This window comes from Peromyscus maniculatus, chromosome 11 (genome assembly GCF_049852395.1).
Source record: "Peromyscus maniculatus bairdii isolate BWxNUB_F1_BW_parent chromosome 11, HU_Pman_BW_mat_3.1, whole genome shotgun sequence".
Classification (NCBI taxonomy): Eukaryota; Metazoa; Chordata; class Mammalia; order Rodentia; family Cricetidae; genus Peromyscus; species Peromyscus maniculatus.
This window is the reverse complement of record NC_134862.1, coordinates 104,069,211-104,088,186: the sequence shown is the minus strand read 5'-3', so window position 1 is coordinate 104,088,186 and position 18,976 is coordinate 104,069,211. Positions and strand designations below refer to the sequence as shown.

At 38.6% G+C, this 18,976-nt stretch overlaps 2 protein-coding genes across 7 annotated transcripts in view; both read left to right on the top strand.

Moving 5' to 3' along the window:
- The window catches only part of Cr1l (complement C3b/C4b receptor 1 like), a 109,752-nt gene that overhangs the window by 54,844 nt on the left and 35,932 nt on the right, over nt 1-18,976 (top strand). The window contains exons 12-16 of one of the 2 annotated variants that reach the window (XM_016005286.3): nt 8,792-8,980; nt 9,638-9,740; nt 11,561-11,646; nt 12,435-12,632; nt 16,801-16,983. In XM_016005286.3, the coding sequence (XP_015860772.3) occupies nt 8,792-8,801 (10 nt within the window). In that variant the 3' untranslated portion in view covers nt 8,802-8,980; nt 9,638-9,740; nt 11,561-11,646; nt 12,435-12,632; nt 16,801-16,983. Of the gene's footprint in view, nt 1-229; nt 601-8,791; nt 8,981-9,637; nt 9,741-11,560; nt 11,647-12,434; nt 12,633-16,800; nt 16,984-18,976 lie in introns of those variants that run through there. The other variant, XM_006986758.4, reaches the window with a different exon arrangement.
- Nucleotides 3,921-18,976, top strand: part of Cd46 (CD46 molecule) — a 50,988-nt gene continuing 35,932 nt past the window's right edge. For 2 of the 5 annotated variants that reach the window (XM_076548306.1, XM_042258896.2), the window contains exons 1-6: nt 3,922-4,167; nt 8,792-8,980; nt 9,638-9,740; nt 11,561-11,646; nt 12,435-12,632; nt 16,801-16,983. In XM_076548306.1, the coding sequence (XP_076404421.1) occupies nt 4,041-4,167; nt 8,792-8,980; nt 9,638-9,740; nt 11,561-11,646; nt 12,435-12,632; nt 16,801-16,983 (886 nt within the window). In that variant the 5' untranslated portion in view covers nt 3,922-4,040. Of the gene's footprint in view, nt 4,168-8,791; nt 8,981-9,637; nt 9,741-11,560; nt 11,647-12,434; nt 12,633-16,800; nt 16,984-18,976 lie in introns of all 5 variants that reach the window. The other 3 variants (XR_001579575.3, XM_006986760.4, XM_042258895.2) reach the window with 2 other exon arrangements.

Here is an 18,976-nt window from a genome sequence, read left to right as displayed (position 1 = left end):
TGCTAGTTTCTGTTTTAATAGATGCTTTGAGGATGTGTTATACAATAATTGGTTTGACATTGTGCTGGCTAGTTTATGTCAACTTAACACAAGATAGAGTCACTGGAGAGGAGGAAGCCTCGATTGAGAAAATGCCTCAATAAGATTAGGCTGTATGTAGGCCGGTAGGTTATTAATTAGTGATTGATGTGGGAATGCAACCCATTGTGTTTGGGACTACCTCCAACAGGTGGTCATGAGTTCTGAAAGAAAGCAGGCTGAGCCGGGAGGTGGTGGCGCATGTCTTTAATCCCAGCACTCCGGAGGCAGAGCCAGGCGGATCTCTGAGTTCAAGGCCAGCCTGGGCTACAGAGTGAGCTCCAGTAAAGGCACAAAGCTACACAGAAAAACCCTGTCTCGAAAAGAAAAAAAGGAGAAAAAAGAAAAGAAAAGAAAGGCTGAGCAAGTCATGAGAAGCAAGCCAGTAAGATGTTTTCCTCTATGGCCTCTGCATCAGTTCCTGCCTCTAGGTTCCTGCTCTGCTTGAGCTCCTGTTCTGACTTCTTTTGATGCTGAACTGTGATGTGCAAGTGTAAGCCAAATAAACCTCTTCCCAATTTATTTTTTGGTCATGGTATTTTGTCTAAGACAATCCCCATAGGAAGAGCTAGATATGAAAGATAAGGGAAGGAAAAGTAGCCTATGCAAAGGCCACTGACCCCCTCCCACCTACCCATCCTCACCACCACCACCACACAAAAAGACAACTTGTTGACAAAAGGATATTATCTATTAGAGAACTCTCGGATGTTTGTAATAAAATATATTGACTTTTTAAGTGCCACTGTGGAAGCATGAGGACTTGAGTTCAGATCCCTAGAATCCACATAAAAGCCCCAGTGCTGTGGGATGGTCTGCATGTCAAATGTGTTGCTCTGATTGGTCAATAAATAAAACACTGATTGGCCAGTGGCCAGGCAGGAAGTATAGGCTGGACTAACAGAGAGGAGAATTGAGAGAACAGGAAGGCAGAAGGAGTCACTGCCAGCCGCCACCAGGACAAGCAGCAAGTGAAGATGCCAGTAAGCCATGAGCCACGTGGCAAGGTATAGATTTATAGAAATGGATTAATTTAAGATGTAAGAACTAGATAGCTAGAAGCCTGAGCCATTAGGCCAAACAGTTTAAATAATATAAGCGACTGTATGTTTATTTTATAAGTGGGCTATCCGACTGCCGGGACTTGGCGAGAAAAACTCTCCAGCTACATTTATTAGGTAATATTATTTCTTTCTTGGGTCTCTGAGGGAGTTGAAGATTAGTTAGTTAGAGTTGAAGGTTACTTAGTTAGAGTTGAAGATTAGTTAGGATAGAAAGTGAATTAGGTACATTTTGGACTTACCAAAATAGGATATATAATGGAATTATTTTCTCTGAATCTGTCAAATGTTAGTGGACTAGACATTGTTATGTAATTTTTGACTGTATAGTATATACTTATTGGATAATTTTTCTTGTATTAGTTATATGCTTTTTTAAATTTTAGACAAAAAAAGGGGGAAATGTGGTGGTATTGTATTCCCCCAAAATATTATGTACCCTAATAAACTTATCTGGGGTCAGAGAATATAACAGCCACAATATTAAACATAGAGGATAGGCAGTGGTAGCACATGCCTTTAATCCTAGCATTCCAGAGGCAGAAATCCATCTGTTCAAGGATACAGCCAACCATGGTGATTCATGCCTTTAATCCCAGAAAGCAAGCCTTTAATCCCAGGGAGTGGTGGTAGAAAGCAGAAAGGTATATAAGGCATAAGAACAAGAAACTAGAAGCATTTGGCTGGTTAAGCATTTGGCTGGTTAAGCTTTTAGGTTTTGAGCAGCACAGTTCAGTTGAGAGCCATTCAGAAATGAGGACACAGAGGCTTCCAGTCTGAGGAAACAAGATCAGCTGAGAAGTTAGCCAGGTGAGGTTAGCTGTGGCTTGTTCTGTGTCTCTGACCTTCCAGTGTTCACCCCAATAACTGGCCTCAGGTTTGATTTTATTAATAAGACCTTCTAAGATTCCTGCTACACCCCAGAGTGCTCTAAGGCCAAGAGCTGGAGAGACAGAGACAGGAAGATTCCTAGAGCTTGCTGGCTCCATGAGCTTGAGATTCAGTGACTCTGCCTCACAAAATAAGATGGGGAATGTGGTGTTTTGAATAAAAATGGCCCCCACAGATCAATAGGGAGTGGCACTATTAGGAGGAATGACCTTGTTGGAGGAAGTGAGTCATTAGACTTTGAGGTCTCAGAAGCTCAAGCCAGGCCTACTGGCTCACAGTCTCTTCCTGCTGCCTGTGGATCCAGACATAGAACTCTCAGCTCCTTCTCTAGCACCTGTGTGCTACCATGTTGCACCGTGACAATAATAAGCAACCTCTGAACTGTAAGCCAGCCCCAATTAAATGTTTTCCTTTATAAGAGTTACTGTGGTCATGGTGTGTCTTGACAGCAATGATACCCTAGCTAAGACAGAGTGACTGAGAAAGACACCAGATGTTGATCCCTGGCCTCCCACAACCACATGCACACTCATGCACATACACATACCTATATGCACAGGTGCATGCACTCATACTAACAAGTACATACACAACACACTACACACACAGAGGCACAGAAACAGATGCAAAGCCAAAAATGGACAAAATACGTATCCTTCTAAGAACAGTCCTTGTTTCTCTACTTGGTTTTTTCTAAACTTTCAGAGAGTAAGTTAGATCCTGCTCCACTGTGCAGAAAGGTCAGCTGGCCTGTAGGTGTTACCCCACTCTCTGAAAAACATAATGTAAACATGATCATTTCTGAGGGACACACACAAAAAGCACCCAACAGCTGATTTCTCCACCACTTAATAAATGCCCCTCCACTCCACTGTCCTGCCACACATCAAAAACCTTACAAGAAGTTGAGTCCTTTTCTGATGCACATGCCTCGTGTTCCTCCCTGTTTGCTTCTCTTTGACAGTTAAACCAAATATTTCCCATGAATTGGAGAAACCACTTCTGTTTTGAAACCTCCTTCATCCAAAGGTTTGACTCTAGACTTCAGGCAGCTGTCAGGATCCTGTCAACACAGTCACTGAAAGCATTCCAAAGCAGGGCTGAGGCAGAGGGTAGCTCCACTTCAAGAGTGGGCTTGCAATGCTCGCTGCCCCAGGGAAATGTTCTGTACAATAATTTACAGCAACCGTGGGTCGGGGGGGGGGGGAATGACTTTAGAGGCTGGGAACCCAGTGGGCAAACCTTTGAGATCTGAGGATTGTGAGATGAGACCGTAGATAATTCAAACGACGAAAATATAGGTACTTTCCCTAATGCGATATGACTAATGCCAAATACAACAACGAACAGAAGCAGCATGGATAAAATGAGGACCTGGGGTGCTGGCTGTGCCATGACCCACAACTGTGCTCCCAGGCCTCTGTTTTTAGGTCTCCGTGCTTTTATTCTTCAAGCTCAAGTTCCGAGCAACGATCACAGGGCCAACTGGTCTTTCACCCTTCCTGAGTTGAGTAGTCTCGTTTATGTGAGCCAGGGTCAGCTCTAGCTGGTAAGCACACCCTAGAGCCGCTGTAGAGCAGCTGCGGGAGGAACAGAGCAATGTCACTTAGGAGACAGCCCGTAGAGGAGCACAACCCTGACTGTGGAAGAGTGCCACCCAAGCCGAGGGGTGCAGCAAAGCCCTAGAGGACTTGGGAGGAGTGCAGCTACATATGGGAGGAGTTAAATGTTTTACAGAAGCAGCACACCTGACAGTTGACAAGCCAGATATTCCTGGGCAGGAGCTCAACCCCATTGTTCCAGCCCCTTGAACTGAGGCCCCGCCTTACTGCCAGCCGATTGGCCTAGCCAGCACCACCTTAAGTCACTAACCTCCTGGGAGCGGCCTGGCCACGCCCACCTGTTGTGTCGCCCAGCACACTTTAGTTTCAGGATTGTTGCGTCTGTTCACTTAGCTCAAAAGCTGCTCTCTGACTACCTGGCGCTCAGTTTTCCCTTCATTCTTGTAACATGACGGCGCCGCCTCTCGCGCCGGACGCAAAGCCTCCCCGCCGCAGGAGGAAGACCTACACTTTCTGGTGGTGCTTCCTGGGCATTTGCGCAGAGGCCCTTCTGTTCCTGCTGTCTACTTTATCTGGTAGGATCCAGGAGAGAGCCCGTGTCTTGGGGATGTTGGTACCTAGCCTGTAGGTCAGGTGGATAGCGAGGAGCTCATCTGAGTTTGCGATGGGCAAGGTTGGGATGGAGGACCTGGTAGAGTTCTAGAGTTGTGCAAATGTGTAATGTGGAGACCATGCAGTCTCCATTCCCAAAGTGCAGACTTTCTTGGTGGGCAGCACTTAAGGGGTAAGCTGCCTGAGTGGAGAGAGGAGTAGATGTTCATCCAGAGCCTGGCTGTGTTAGTAGCAGTTTGCATTGTTTTCAGGAATTAGGGTAGCCCTGGTGTTTACCTCTGGGGAAGGCAGAGTGCACTGCTTGTGCTGTGGGTGAGCAACTCTCTAGGTTTAGAGGGAAGGGAAAGTCACACCTGGCTTGTTTTTTCTTGAGTCAAGTTTACTTGTTGCCTGAGGCAAAATGGGCTTGGTTTACAAGTGGCTGTTTTGTTTGGCTTTACATTTTTATTAGATTTTTTTCACATAAAACATATTTGATCATATTCCTCACACCCCTCCTCCTGACTTGGAGTTATCATAGCCAATATAGACAGTGACTGGTGGTATTACCAAATGGCTTTGAGACATTGTTTATCGTCTTTAAAGACAAAGTCATAGTAGAAAAAAAATCTAAACATCACTCCTAAGACAAGTATAAGTAACAGTCTGGTTTTCACCTCAGCTCATGAACAAAAACTCAAGGTTTCTCCCATCACATTTTGGTGGTGTTTCATTACATGGAATAAGTACTATACTTGCTTACTGTATAAAATTTACACAAAGAACAATATTTCTGTGTCCTGTTTTTTAATCCTCTGTGTCTGTCCCTGATACATACTGTTGTGGAATATTATAACTATGTAAAGACATGTTGCATTTGTTTATGCTGTGGAATATTACTGTAACTGTGTAAAGGTGTATTATTACATTTGTTTATGCTGCATTTGTTTAATAATGTAAGAATGTGTGTTTAATTATGCAAAGATATGGTGCATTTGTTTCACTTTGCCTGCCTAAGTCACCTGATTAGTCTACTAAAGAGCTGAATGGTCAATAGCTAGGCAGAGAAGGGATAGGCAGGACTGGCAAGGAAAGAGAATAAATAGGAGAATGAGGAGGAGAAGAGGAGAGGAGTCAACAAGAGACATGCCTAGATCAAGATGCCACGCAGCCACTAGCCAGAAGACACAGGCAGTGAAAGTAGGAGATAGAGAGAGAGAGAGAGAGAGAGAGAGAGAGAGAGAGAGAGAGAGAGAGAGAGAGAGAGAGAGAGAGAGAAAAGGAAAAAGCCCCCAAGGAAAAAGGTAGATGAAGAGAAACAGGTTAATTTAAGTTAAATAGATTTAAATAGCCAGAAAGGAGCCTAAGCTAGGATGAGCATTCAAAACATTAAATAAGTTTCCATGTCATGATTTGAGAGCTAGTTAGTGGCCCAAAAGAAAAATCCTGGTACACACACACAATCCTTTACATATAGTTTGTATGTATTTCGGTATCTCTCATTAGTAGCATCCATTCAGCAACATTTGCCTTCAATGTTCCAGACTCTGTGCTTGTCTAAGGATGAATATTCTGGGAGGCAGTCATGAACCAGTGTTGTTCTTGTGATCCTCTTCCACTGGCTGTTCACACACATATATGTGTATGAATATAAGCAGGCACTTCATTATGCTGATAGATCCCTAGTGACAGATACATAGTAGATGATCTATAAATATTTGCTTATATTTATTAGGAGTGGTGAATATTAACCAAAGCTTCACACTAAAGAATAGAACTGCCGGGCGGTGGTGGTGCATGCCTTTAATCCCAGCACTCTGGAGGCAGAGCCAGGCAGATCTTTGTGAGTTCAAGGCCAGCCGGGTCTACAGAGCGAGATCCAGGAAAGGCACAAAGCTTCACAGAGAAACCCTGTCTCGAAAAAACCAAAAAGAAGAAGAAGAAGAAGAGGAAGAGGAAGAGGAAGAGGAAGAGGAAGAAGAATAGAACCAAGCTCTGGAGTAAAGGAGCATGCTTTTCTGACTAGATTTAAAAAAATCACTGGGGGAAGGACAAACAACAATCCAAACTTTGCCACTTTAAACCACTGACTTGTTACTGTTTTTCCCGTATATGGAACCATCCCCTGACATTACATATTTGACTGTCTTCTCTTCAAACTTCACTGTAGTGTTACCTCTTAAGGAGACCTCCTCTGACTACCCTCGGTAGACATAGCCCAGCTTATCCTCCTCTCAACTTGCAATCACTTTTAAAATTGTCTTTTCTATTCTCTACCACTCCCCATTGGAAAGCATAGATCTTATCTTTTTTCACATTTACTACTTCAAATGGCTGCTTTTTTTTTTTTTTGCCTTAGTGTTGGCACTCTTACATAACTCAAGTACCAGAATGTTAAATATCATATTTGGCCAAGGCACAGAGCACAGAGAAGATTCTTCCTTCCTGCAGGAGGAAAGTTGTTTAAAGAGCTTTACTTTTCACTGATCTCTATAAAAATTCACTTCACAAGGAAGAGAAAGGGCAGGTACTAGCAATAATAAGAAGCCAATGGTTTTTTAGAAGAATAATGTTTGGAATAGACTTCAAGCCAAATGTTTAAGAAGACTCTGAAGCTATTTGAAATAGACAAAAACAGATAAATAAATAGGATATAACATAAATGGAGGTAGAAATGAAGAGGAGGGAAAACAATATAAAATCTGAAAACTAAAGATAGATATGAAACCTGGACAACATAAAAGAAAAACTCATGTGGTAGGCAGGGAGAATTGAAGGATAGAATAGGGTCTCATTTTTGGAACAACTCAACTTGTGAGGAAAAGGGTTTATGACAGTGTCCAGCATAGAAAGCCTGTCATCAGGACTGCAGAAAAGAATCTGTCAGATTTTTAGGTTGGTCTCCTTCCTTCAGAAGAGCGGCTGCTTCTTTGAACAAGGCTGCTGCTTCCTGTTGTGTCTGCTCTTAATACCTATTTTAGGTCTTTCTAAGATCAATAAATGCTTACACTCTAGTATGTCAGTCCTTACTCTGTATGCTACAGTGTAGGGGAATAGTCTTTATATGATCAGGTGCTAAGTTATAAAATACTAGCAGACAGACCCAAAAAAAATGGCTCTCCTTTCTCCAATGATTAAATCTTTAAAATGACTATTTTCACTATAAAAAAATGACAATATAATCCTTGCAAGTGTTTTATTGTACTGTTATGCCACTGTGAAGAGCTGGTGCTGGATATTGTGGCCACATTGATGAGTAGATTTCATCTTAACTATTGAACACAGCCAACATGTGACCTAGCTGAGATACCCTGGTAGGGGACAGCCCAAAGGAAGAGAAATGAGTGCTGCTTCCATAGTTGAGGCACAAGATGTTCCCTCCAGGTGTCTATAAAGAGGAGAGAGTTGCTCAGTGTGCATAGCTAGGAACTGGACTGTGGAGCAATGTAAGCAAAGACAGCCCAAGTAGGACACAACTGACCAGCAACTACTTAGTTTGACACAAAAAACGACAAGAGAATAATAGAGTGCGAAAGAATCATGAGAAGCGAGGGCCTAGTTTGGAACAGTTCAGGCTGTGATGTTTTTACCTGATGTACTTAGTACAACTTGAGTCTAAACTAGAGCTGCTGTAATGCCTCCAAGCACCATAAAAGGCAATTTTTTGAGGACTAAACACAGGATAGGATGGAATCTGCTTTGGGGAGTTCCAGATGAGGACAAGGGTCACAGCATTGGCAGTGGTGCCCAGTGTGGCCCAGACACAGGCTGCCTAACTGGGCACTTAGTCTGCTACATAGTTGGAATGCATTCTTGAAAAGGTTATTCCGCCTTGTGATACTTCAGTTTTCTCATCTTACAGAGGGAGAAACTTTTAAATAATGAGTATGAAGAGTGCTGAGTGTTGGATTTCTAATTTTATAAAAATCCTCATCACTATTGTTATAGGTTCTGATATCTGTTATTACTGTACTTTCAGGAAAATACAACCCACAGTATTTGGAATTCACTTTCTAATTATAGCAGTAATGCAGAATGAGTTCATAATAAACCAGTAAAGTGTAATATGAAAGAAGCACTAACACAGGGAAATATTTATAGCTAAACCAATAAAAAATTGTTTTTAAGACTGGCTGAAAAACAGCAAATAAAACATGATTTTCATATATCATCAAAGCAAATTATCTGACTAATAAAGAATATGAATTTGAATTTAAAGAGAGTAAAGAATTAATCACAGGACTCATTCAACTTCGGTACTGGGTACTAGAGAAGTGATAAGGAATGAGACATAGACCTTAAAAACAGGATGGTCTCGTATCTTTCTTCTTAAAAAAACCAAAACCATTAACCATGTCTCCTTGCTTTACTTTTGAATAAAAGTTCAGTTCATTCTGAAATGACCCAAAAGCTGATGTTATTTTAAACTCGTTAGGGATATTATTGCACTACCGCCACTGCTTGAGTAAAGAAAGGCATGTACTAATAGTTTAGAATCTTGATAAAAACGTTTCTTTTTTCTGTACTTCCTGCCACAAAATAACATTTCTTAGTTGATAAAAGTGATATTCACACTTCATCTTCATGTTCTTGCCCTCTTATCCCTAGATGCCTGTGAACTACCACCACCATTTGAAGCTATGGAACCCAAGGAAGAAACTAAACCCTATTATGAGGTTGGAGAGACAATAGAATATAAGTGTAAAAGAGGATACATATTTCTGTATCCATTCATCATGGTTGCTACCTGTGAACCAAATCATACATGGTTCCCTATTTCAGATCATGGTTGTGCTAGTAAGTAAACTCATTTTTTTTTTTGCTTGATTTTTAGGATGGGGTGCATATGCCCTTATTGCAGCGATGCTTTTCCTATGTGAAACAAAGCTTTTATTTAAATGTGAGGGTTTTTTCCAGGCTTTGAGAAATTTATGGGGATTTTTTTTTCTTGGAAATTTAGTTGATTTTGTAATTGTCAATCTGTGCTTGTCTTTTGTTTTAGTTACTTTTCTGATATTATGGTAAAGCATATGACCAGGACAACTTATAAAAGAAAGGGTTCATTTGGGCTTGTGGTCTCAGGGGTTAGAGTCCATGATGGTAGATCAAAAGCATGGTGGCAGGAACAGCTGAGAGCTTATGTCTCAGAATGGCGAGTAGGACCAGAGAGTATACTGGGAATGGCACAAGTCTTTTGAAACCTCCAAGCACGCCCTAGTGACATCCTTTCTCCAGCAAGGCTCTACTTCCTAATCTCCCTCAAACAGCCATCAACTGGGGACCCATTATTCAAATGCCCTTATGGAGGACATCTTATTCATATCACCACACTCATAACTATTAGAGAAAAATAATCCATAAACTCAAAAGAACCAAGTATGACTTTTTTTACTTTAGTTCAAGTGCAACTGGCTTTGAAGTTGAATTAAATTTTTTATTATTATATTCTTCTAGAAATAGAATGTCCTACATTAGCAGAACCTGAATTTGGCAAAGTACACCTCCTAGATGGCAGAATTTCATGGGGTGGTCGAGCTCAATTTACATGTATGGATGGGTAAGTTGCTCCTTATGGGAAATAAGGTAAATGTTCCTGATTCCATTGTTCTACTTCTCTTTTTAAGCATTCAAGTAAATTGGCTTTAATTTTGCTCACTATATGACAAGGTGTGCTCCTAGCCAAACAACATTTGGGTACTTTATGGAGGTAAGAGAGATGCTTAATAAATAAAGAAATGGAAGGAAAACAAATCTGTATCATACTTGCTGTATCTATAATGTCTATGATTAAACATTAAGAATGGAGTAATCTGCCAAGGGTGGTGGTTATCTTGTAATTTCAGTACTCAGGAAGATGTGGCAGGTGGATCTCCATAAGTTTGAGGGCAGTCTGGGCTACATATCCAAAAGGGATAGATAATCATGGTGACTTTATCATTGACAGTCAAGTGGACCTACTGCCAACTCAAGGTTAAATTGGTGCTCTCATGAAATCGAGGTAGAACAACTAACCAAAGGAGAATTCTGGAAGGTGTTAACAAGTCAAAATGTAATATAACTCATCTTTACCACAGAATATTTCAGTTGGAAAACCTTATTTTTCAGACTGCTATGTAACCTAAAGTGTCTCCAAAGGGGGCATTAGCCACTGAGTAAGTTGTTATTCTCTAGAGCTCTTTTAGAAGTAACTGTGACTCTTGGGGAAAGTTGGCTGAGTTTCATTGATGATTTTTTTGTTTTACTTTTTGTATTTTGAGACAAGGTTTCCCTGTGTAACAGTCCTGGCTGTCCTGGAACATGCTTTGTAGACGAGGCTGGCCTCAAACTCACAGAGATCCGCCTGCTGGGATTAAAGGCATGCACCACCATGCCTGGCAATAATTTTTTAACTTTGTCAAGTAAGAGCACATTCAGGTAAAGCTATGTGGAGGAAATTTTCTAGGTACTTTGAAGGAACCAAAGTTTAGGTCATAAATCTTTTTCAAAGACTAAGCCTGTTGAGAAACCCAGTAGATACAGAAGTTATCAGAACAAAATAGCAAAGGATTCCAGATAAGAATACATCATGTGATCACATGAGAGTCCAGAATAATAATCTATGAATGTAAATAATCGGGAGACTTGACAGGATTAATTCTGACAAGTTCCTAGAAAGACATTATGATCATAATATGATAGTACAAGATATGTTAGTACAATATAACACATTATTTCTACTTGCTGTGCTCCAGACTCAAATTTATCTAATTCTCTTGAACAATCCTACGAGATGTTTGATTTATATTTATTTTGTTTGTTTGTTTGTGACAGGATCTCACTATGTAACCCTGGCTGGCCTGGAGCCTGCTGTGTAGACCAAATTTGCCTTTAACTCACAGAACTACACATGCCTCGACCTCCTGGGTTCTGGGACTAACGTGTGCCACCACTCTTAGTTATTTGCATGTTTTTAATTGAGGAACAAGAGAAACTTTAAATGGTTTGCCCAAGTTTGAGTCAGTCATAGAAATGGGACTAGAGCCCAGGCAGTCCTTTCCTAAGGAAGCTTTTCTCCTCTGCTCCATTCTCCCAGAGCAGAATGGATGATTAAAGACATAGAAGCAAAGTAATATGATTGTAGGAGATAGCAAAGATGCCGGGTCACATCAGATGTGTCTAGACATCACAGCTCTTGGACAGTGTGTGTTCACAGACAGAAATTCTTCATCTGACTAAAGTTTAGTTAGATTTGTTTAGCAGTTTCTTAACTTATTTAAGAAACCTATCCTTCAACTACTATAGTACAGAAAAAAACTATCTAAAAAACTGTCCTTCATTATTGTGTATATCTTACCATAAACTGCCAAAGAAAACAGTAACTTTTCTTTGCTCATTTAGTTATTACGTAGTTGGTATGTCAATTCTACACTGTGTGCTTAAAGGTGATCATGCATATTGGAATGGTCCTCCCCCACATTGTGAAAGTAAGTAAATTCTCTTTTTTTAAAATTTAGACTATCAGGTCTCAACTATTTTGGCCTCAGAACCCTATTATGATTTTAGATTAATAAGTACCCCCCAAATTTTTCTTTACAGTTATATCTATTGATATTGATCATGTTGGAATTATAATGGATATATTTTAAGGGCAATAAACTCAATACATATTAATATATCTCACATGTTTTTATTGAAATTTTGAAAGTAAGAATAGGGACATTGCTTTATGTTTTTGCAAATCTTTTTAATATTTGGCTTGGAGGAAGATATTGGGTGTTAGTTTGTTCAATTATCAAAGTTTGTCACTTCTGCAAAAACATTGTACTGTGAGGATGAAAATGATAAATGACAGCATGTTAATATGAGTCTAAGTCACCATCCTATTGAATGAATGTACCTGTACCTTAAAGCACATTTCTCAATCAGTATTCAGCTTGATTTTGTTCATGACAAGCAGTTTTTCACCAGATGGTCAGCATCTTTTCTATTGACTAGGACAAAACTTAGCATGACCTCATGAAACAGTCATTCTTTCCTTTAGAAAAATGAATGTTGTCCTGAAAGGTCATTTCTGTATTAGTGGTTTAAATATGAGGTGATGAATTTTCTCATAGAAACCCTTTTCTAGATGAAAATTGGGGTTGTAAATAACTTATAGAAATCTTGTATTGATGAATTTGTTGACAATGATTTAGAGAGCTTCCTAACACTGTCTTGAGTAGATACACTACCTTGCTTTTAACTTATTTCCCTTTTTTCCCATTTTATAAAGAAGTTTATTGTTTACCACCTCCAAAAATAAAAAATGGAACACACACCTTTACTGATATAGAAGTATTCAAATACCGTGAAGCAGTAATTTACAGTTGTGATCCTAAGCCGGGACCAGATAAGTTTTCCCTTATTGGAATGAGTATGCTCTTCTGTTCTGGCCATAACACCTGGAGTAGCAAGCCTCCAGAATGTAAAGGTAATCATCTTTCCTTCATTTGTAAATAGTTTTACTTAAAAATAAACATAGTGACTATATGTCCTTCATCCTCTTATAAAACAGTTTTCTAATTTAATTTCATAAATGTTAAGTTAAATAAAAAATTCTAGTTATGGAGTTTCCTTCTCATTTTCTAGAGTGTGAGCTACTACCTATAGCTATGAAGTATAATATTTTTGTTTGAAAGAACCAAAACTCTTAACATATACTGGCTGGAAAATAAGAAAGTGTTATCTTGTGTTACAGGAAGACAGAACAATCTAGCTATAGGTAATGCCAGAATAGATTACAATTAGCAGCCCTCTCATTGAAAGAATAGTAAAATCTGGCAAAAATGTTTGGTTTTTGTATTTTTTTTAAACTTAACATGTTTAAGACACTAGTTACCAAAAACATGGAGACACTGAAAAGATTTTTCTCCTGAAAGAGAAATACCACTGCATCATAGCAAATGTTTATCTTTCCAAGTGTACATGGAACATCTGCAAAATAGAAAACAATACAGACATTTTTGTTTTGTTTTGCTGTCTTTTGCTTTTTGTTATTTTGACATAAGGTCTCACTATGTAAACCTGGCTAGCCTTCTTCTAGGTTCTGCTTCATCAGTGCTGGAATTAAAGGTGTATGTCACCATGACTGGTGACTAATACAATTTTTAAACAAATATAAAATAATAGTAATTTAAAGTACATTACCTAATCTCAAGAAAGTAGAAATCCACAAAATTTGAAAATTATGCAAGATACATCTAATAATAATTAAATAATTATTGGTAAAGAAGTCAGCAAGAAAATTGGAAAGTATGTGAAATACATAAAAATGAAAACAACTTCTCAGATGGTCAGGATTTGCCAGGGTTCATCTGAAGTATTATTTCCTAGCACAAAATGTTTGCTTTAGAAAAATAAAAATTGTAAATCAGGGACTGAGGGACCTAGCCTTAGCCTTCCACTGTAGTAATCTAAAGAGCAAATTAAACCTGAATAGCAAGTTGCAAGAAAGTACAGCAGACATCTGAAATACAGCAGACATCAATGAAACTGAAATGAGAGGGAGGAATAAGAAAAATAATTGAAACCAACAGCTGTGTTTTGGAGAAGATGGATAAAGCTGATAAAACTATAGCCAGATGTATGGGGCAGGGGGAGGTGGGGAGGAACCAACATTAAGAATGAGAAGGAACAGGCAGTGGTGGCACACACCTTTAATCCCAGCACTGGCAGAGGCAGGCAGATCTCTGTGAGTTCAAAGCCAGCCTGGTCAACCGAGTGAATTCCAGGACAGCCAAGGATACACAGAGAAACCATGTCTAGAAAATAAAACAAAACAAATAAAAAAACTGTAAATAATGAGGAGGAGGACATCACTAAAGATCTTTCAGACATTTAAAGGATGATAAGGGAATATTACACATAGTTTCATGGCCATCAGTTTGACAATTTAAATGAAACTAACATTTCTCAAAGACACAAGATACTGACTTCACCTCAATAGTCCTTATCTTTTAGAGAAATATTATTTGTAGTTAACAGCATTGTCCTGAGACCAAAAGTTATAAATAAAATGATAAAATTAGCAACAATATCCTTAAAGAATATAAAAATAAAAATGCCCAACAAAATATGAGAGCAAATCCTGTGGTACATTAAAAAGAAAAGTTTTTTCATGATGACAGGACTCACCCTTGTAACTCATGGTTACAAATCTGCTTCTTTGCAAAAATTAATGTAATTCACTATCAAGAAGTATATATATACTCTAACCCTATATATATAGTCATCTTATTAGATGAAAAAAAAGTAACAACTGCAAAAAGTAACTGAGAGTATTTGATAGAACTCATCATCTTTTTGTGATAAGACTCAGCAAGCTAGGAGAATATAATTATCCTTTCACCTGATAACAATATCTTACAAAAGTTCTATAGTCAACATTGTGGTAAAAGACTCATTTCTTTCTAATTAAGGATCTAGATAAAATAAAATCTACTCTTATCACTTTGTTCAGTGCTGTGCTGGAGCTCCTGACCAGAACAATAAACTATGAGAAGGAAAAACAAAGAGTAAAACTGTTTCTGAATACAACTTGAGATACTACACACACACACACACACACACACACACACACACACACACACACACACACACACACACACACCAGTACCAGGTACTGGCAAGGATGTGGAGTAGTTGGAACTAACAAATTGCTGGTAAGAACAACACAAAACAGAGCAAGCATTTTGTGGAATACGTTTGGGAATTTCTTATACACATACACTTAAATAAATATATACACTAGTATATACATTTATATTTGACTGTTAATGTTCCTCATAAGCTTATAAGCCTATTTTCTTTTAAGAATTTCTTCTTAAAATAAGGTTGGATTTCCATTGACCTGTCTTCAGATTAACTAATCTTTTCTTTTATTATATTTAGTTATATGAAGTATCTATTTAAAGTTAGGGATATTGGCTATAATGTGAATATAGTAAAACGCATCCTTTCAAGTACTATGGAGATCTGACAAACATATTAAGAAGCACACTTAACTACCACAGTCCAAACAGAGAAGTTCCAGCACTAAATGTCTCCAGGTCTGCTTGTAATCCACCCTTCCTTTCCTAGTTCCACAGCCAGCCAACCACTAGTCTGTTTTCTATTCCGAGCATGGAAGTGGACCACCCACCTTTCAGAGTGGCTATTTGACTGAGCACATGGCATATGGAAACAATTTGCGGCTTTGCATAAACCAGGAATTCACTATTTTTGTTGTTAAGGATTAATTCATTACTTCAATTAGCAATAGATACTTATTTCTCATGCCACAAGGTGAATGTGTTTCTAGTTTGGAGTGATTGTAAACAAGGTAGCAAGAACATCCTTCAACATGTTTTTATTTACATGTTTTCACTTAATGTGTGTTGTTGGGTTGTATGGTACATGTAGTGATTTGAATGTCAATGGACCAGATAGCCTCAGTGTTTGAACACTGGCTGGGAAATTGGGGAACATTTAGAAGGTGGAAACTTATTGGAGGAAGTGGGTCCCTGGGAGTGGGCTTTGAAGTTTTATAACCCAGTCCCACATCCTGTCTGTTCTCTGCTTCCTGTTCCACTAAGATTCGAGAAATCCTAGTTATACAACCCTGCCACCAAGGAGATGCTTGTGACTATGCCCTTCCCTCCATGATGGGCTATGTCCTCTTAAACCGTGAGCCAAAATATACCTTTCCTCTCTTAATTTGTTTCTTATCAGATATTTTGTTACAGTTATAAGAAAATTAACATGTATAACATACACACACACACACACAGAGCAAGCAATTTTGTAGGTTTTTGTAGTTTGCTACACCTACTGAAAAAAATTAAAAGTAGTCAAAGAAACAACCACAAAAGCTGTTAACACTCAAAAGAGGTCACAGTTGGCTTCTCTTAATTGAGGCTGGTAAACAATGGTATCTATTAGGTACTAAAAAAGAAATGAAATAATTAACCTATAGGTTTTTTTTTATCAAGAAGAAATCCTTCAAGACAGAAGGTTTAAAAATAAGTGAACCACTGCCATATACACAAAAGCTGAGAACTTTACTAGCCAACCTACAAGAATTGCTAAAGGGGGCTAGAATGATGGCTCAGCAATTAAGAGCACTGGCCACTCTTCCAAAGGACCCGGGTTCAATTCCCAGCACCCACATGGCAGTTCACAACTTGCCTGTAAGGAAGGTCTGAAAGGAAATGGTATCAGACATAAGTTCAGGTCCACAGGGAAAAGGAAGAACACTTAAGCTTACCAAGCTGAATGTGATCTGGTCTCCGCTGCTGCTTAGATTTCACTTCACAGTATAGTTTGACATATCCATAGTGCCTAGCCTAGAAATTTTGTCCCTCTCCCACAATTCTCCTAGTAGACTATGATAATAGATTGTGATTCATTTTACTTAAGGAATAGGGAAGAACGGAAAATATCCTGTGTACTAGCATAGGTTGAGTATTATTGTAAACTTTTGAGGGATCTGCGTGCTCATATTTGGAACACAAAATATATTTCTTCTTTAACTCTGGGTTATAGTTTTAAAAGTTTCAGAAAACTGAAATGAAAAATAAACAACACTTTTATTAAATTCTGGGTGATTTTCCTCTTTTCAGTGGTAAAATGTCCATTTCCAGTACTACAAAATGGAAGAATGACACCAGGAATTGAAAAAAAATTTTCCTACCGAGAAACAGTGACGTTTGAGTGCATGGAGGGTTTTTACATGAACGGCAGTGATACAGTGGTCTGCGATGCTAACAGTACTTGGGAGCCTCCAATCCCAAGGTGCCTTAAAGGTACAAAAGATGTCTTATGTCCATTCTTTGTTTTTCAGGTAGTTTTTGTTTGCTTGCTTGTTTTGAAATTTCTTTGATGTTAAATATTGTGATACCTGGAAAGCAATCATTTTGGTACATAGCTCAGGCTTATAATCATCCTGTGCCATATATATGACATAAAATTCTGCTGTTGGGATTTTTGTTGTTTTTCTGGAAACTTTAGTTTGTTAGATAGAGTATAGCAGTATGTAAGTTCTCTTAAGAATATTTCTATATAAAAAGTGGATTGCAACATTTTTTCAGAGTAAATTGAAGCCTGATTATTGCTCTATAATTAAGTTAAGAATGAAAGGCATGGCTCATGGTAATGAAAGGTTGATTTCCAATGTGGTCTATTCCAGTATAAAACCTCTAACATTTGAGTTATTCAGGTTTAGTAAAATTCTGCTTCCATTTTTCTGAAAACCTTTAAATTCCTAGTGGAAGGGCCACTGATATATATATATATATATATATATATATATATATATATATATATATATATATATATATATTTATATATATATATATTTTTTTTTGAGACAAGGTTCTCTGTGTAGCTTTGGAGCCTGTCCTAGAACTCACTCTGTAGACCAGGCTGGCCACAAACTCACAGAGATCTTTGCCTGCCTCTGTCTTGAGTGCTGTGATTAAAGGCAAATGCCACCACCTGGCCAGTGATAACTCTTGTGTTTTTCCAAATTGACATTGTTATTTTGTTTTCTAGTTCCAACTCCCAGTTCAAAATCTTCATTCTCATATTTAACTATTTCCTGCTTATATTTTTTTAAAAAAACTAAATTCCTGGTAATTTTTTTCAGATACCCTTTAAAATTCCTGCAGTGTCTCTTTACTCAACACTTTTAGTCATTTAGTAGTACAGAAAGAAAGAATATATTTGCAGCCATATCATTTGTCAGCTGTGGTAACTCTATTTTGTTTGCTAAAGCTCCACACATAAATAGGAATGTGAACTTAGAAAAGTTACATCAATTTTTTTTTTTTTTTTTTGGTTTTTCGAGACAGGGTTTTTCTGTGTAGCTTTGCGCCTTTCCTGGGATTCACTTGGTAGCCCAGGCTGGCCTCGAACTCACAGAGATCCTCCTGGCTCTGCCTCCCAAGTGCTGGGATTAAAGGCGTGCGCCACCATCGCCCGGCACATCAATTTTAAATGTGTATTTCCATGTGTAAAATGATCTAGTACTGTTCTTACAGTGTTCAATACTTAAGTGGGATGCCTTTAAAGGACTTAACACAATACTTGGTGTGTAGGATACTCTTAAAGTTAACTACATGTCTTCAATATTTGAATCAATCTTATGAAAAGGAAGATCCTTGGCTTCTGTTTGTTGATGATTTTTCCATGTTCAGCTTTGCTACTTTGTTCTTTTTTTCCCCCCAAGTGATTTGCTTACACTTTTGCTCCTTATCATGTTAGACTCAGGTAATGTTTCATTTCCTGAACTGTGGTCAGCTTAGGGGTGAGAGTCTTGTTAGTCATTTTGTTTAGGGTCTTGTATATACCCAAGTCGGCCTCAAAGTCACAATACTCCTGCTTCAGTCTCCTCAGTGCTGGAATTACAGGCATGCACTATGCCCAGCTTTTCAATTTTTTTTTCTAAAGTAGGGCATGTAAATAGAAATTTGTGCTGCCTCCAGAATGAGACTAGTATTTTGCATTTCCTCCCCACTCCCCTAACCTACTTAAAATTTTTGTTTGTTATTTTTGTTTTTACCAGCCAGCGTTGACAATAGAAACCAGATTACTTAACAACTGAGAGCTAGGAAGCCTGTGCTACTGAAGTGAAATAGGTTTTTTGGAGACTCCTAATCAGCTGCTGTTAAGCATGGAGAAGTTGCTATGATGGGAGGAACCATCATTCTCACCCAGGGTGGTAGGAAGAGCATCAGACAGGACTGGCTGTCCACAGGATCCTAGCTTGACTCTGCCTAACCAAACTGACTTCATTTC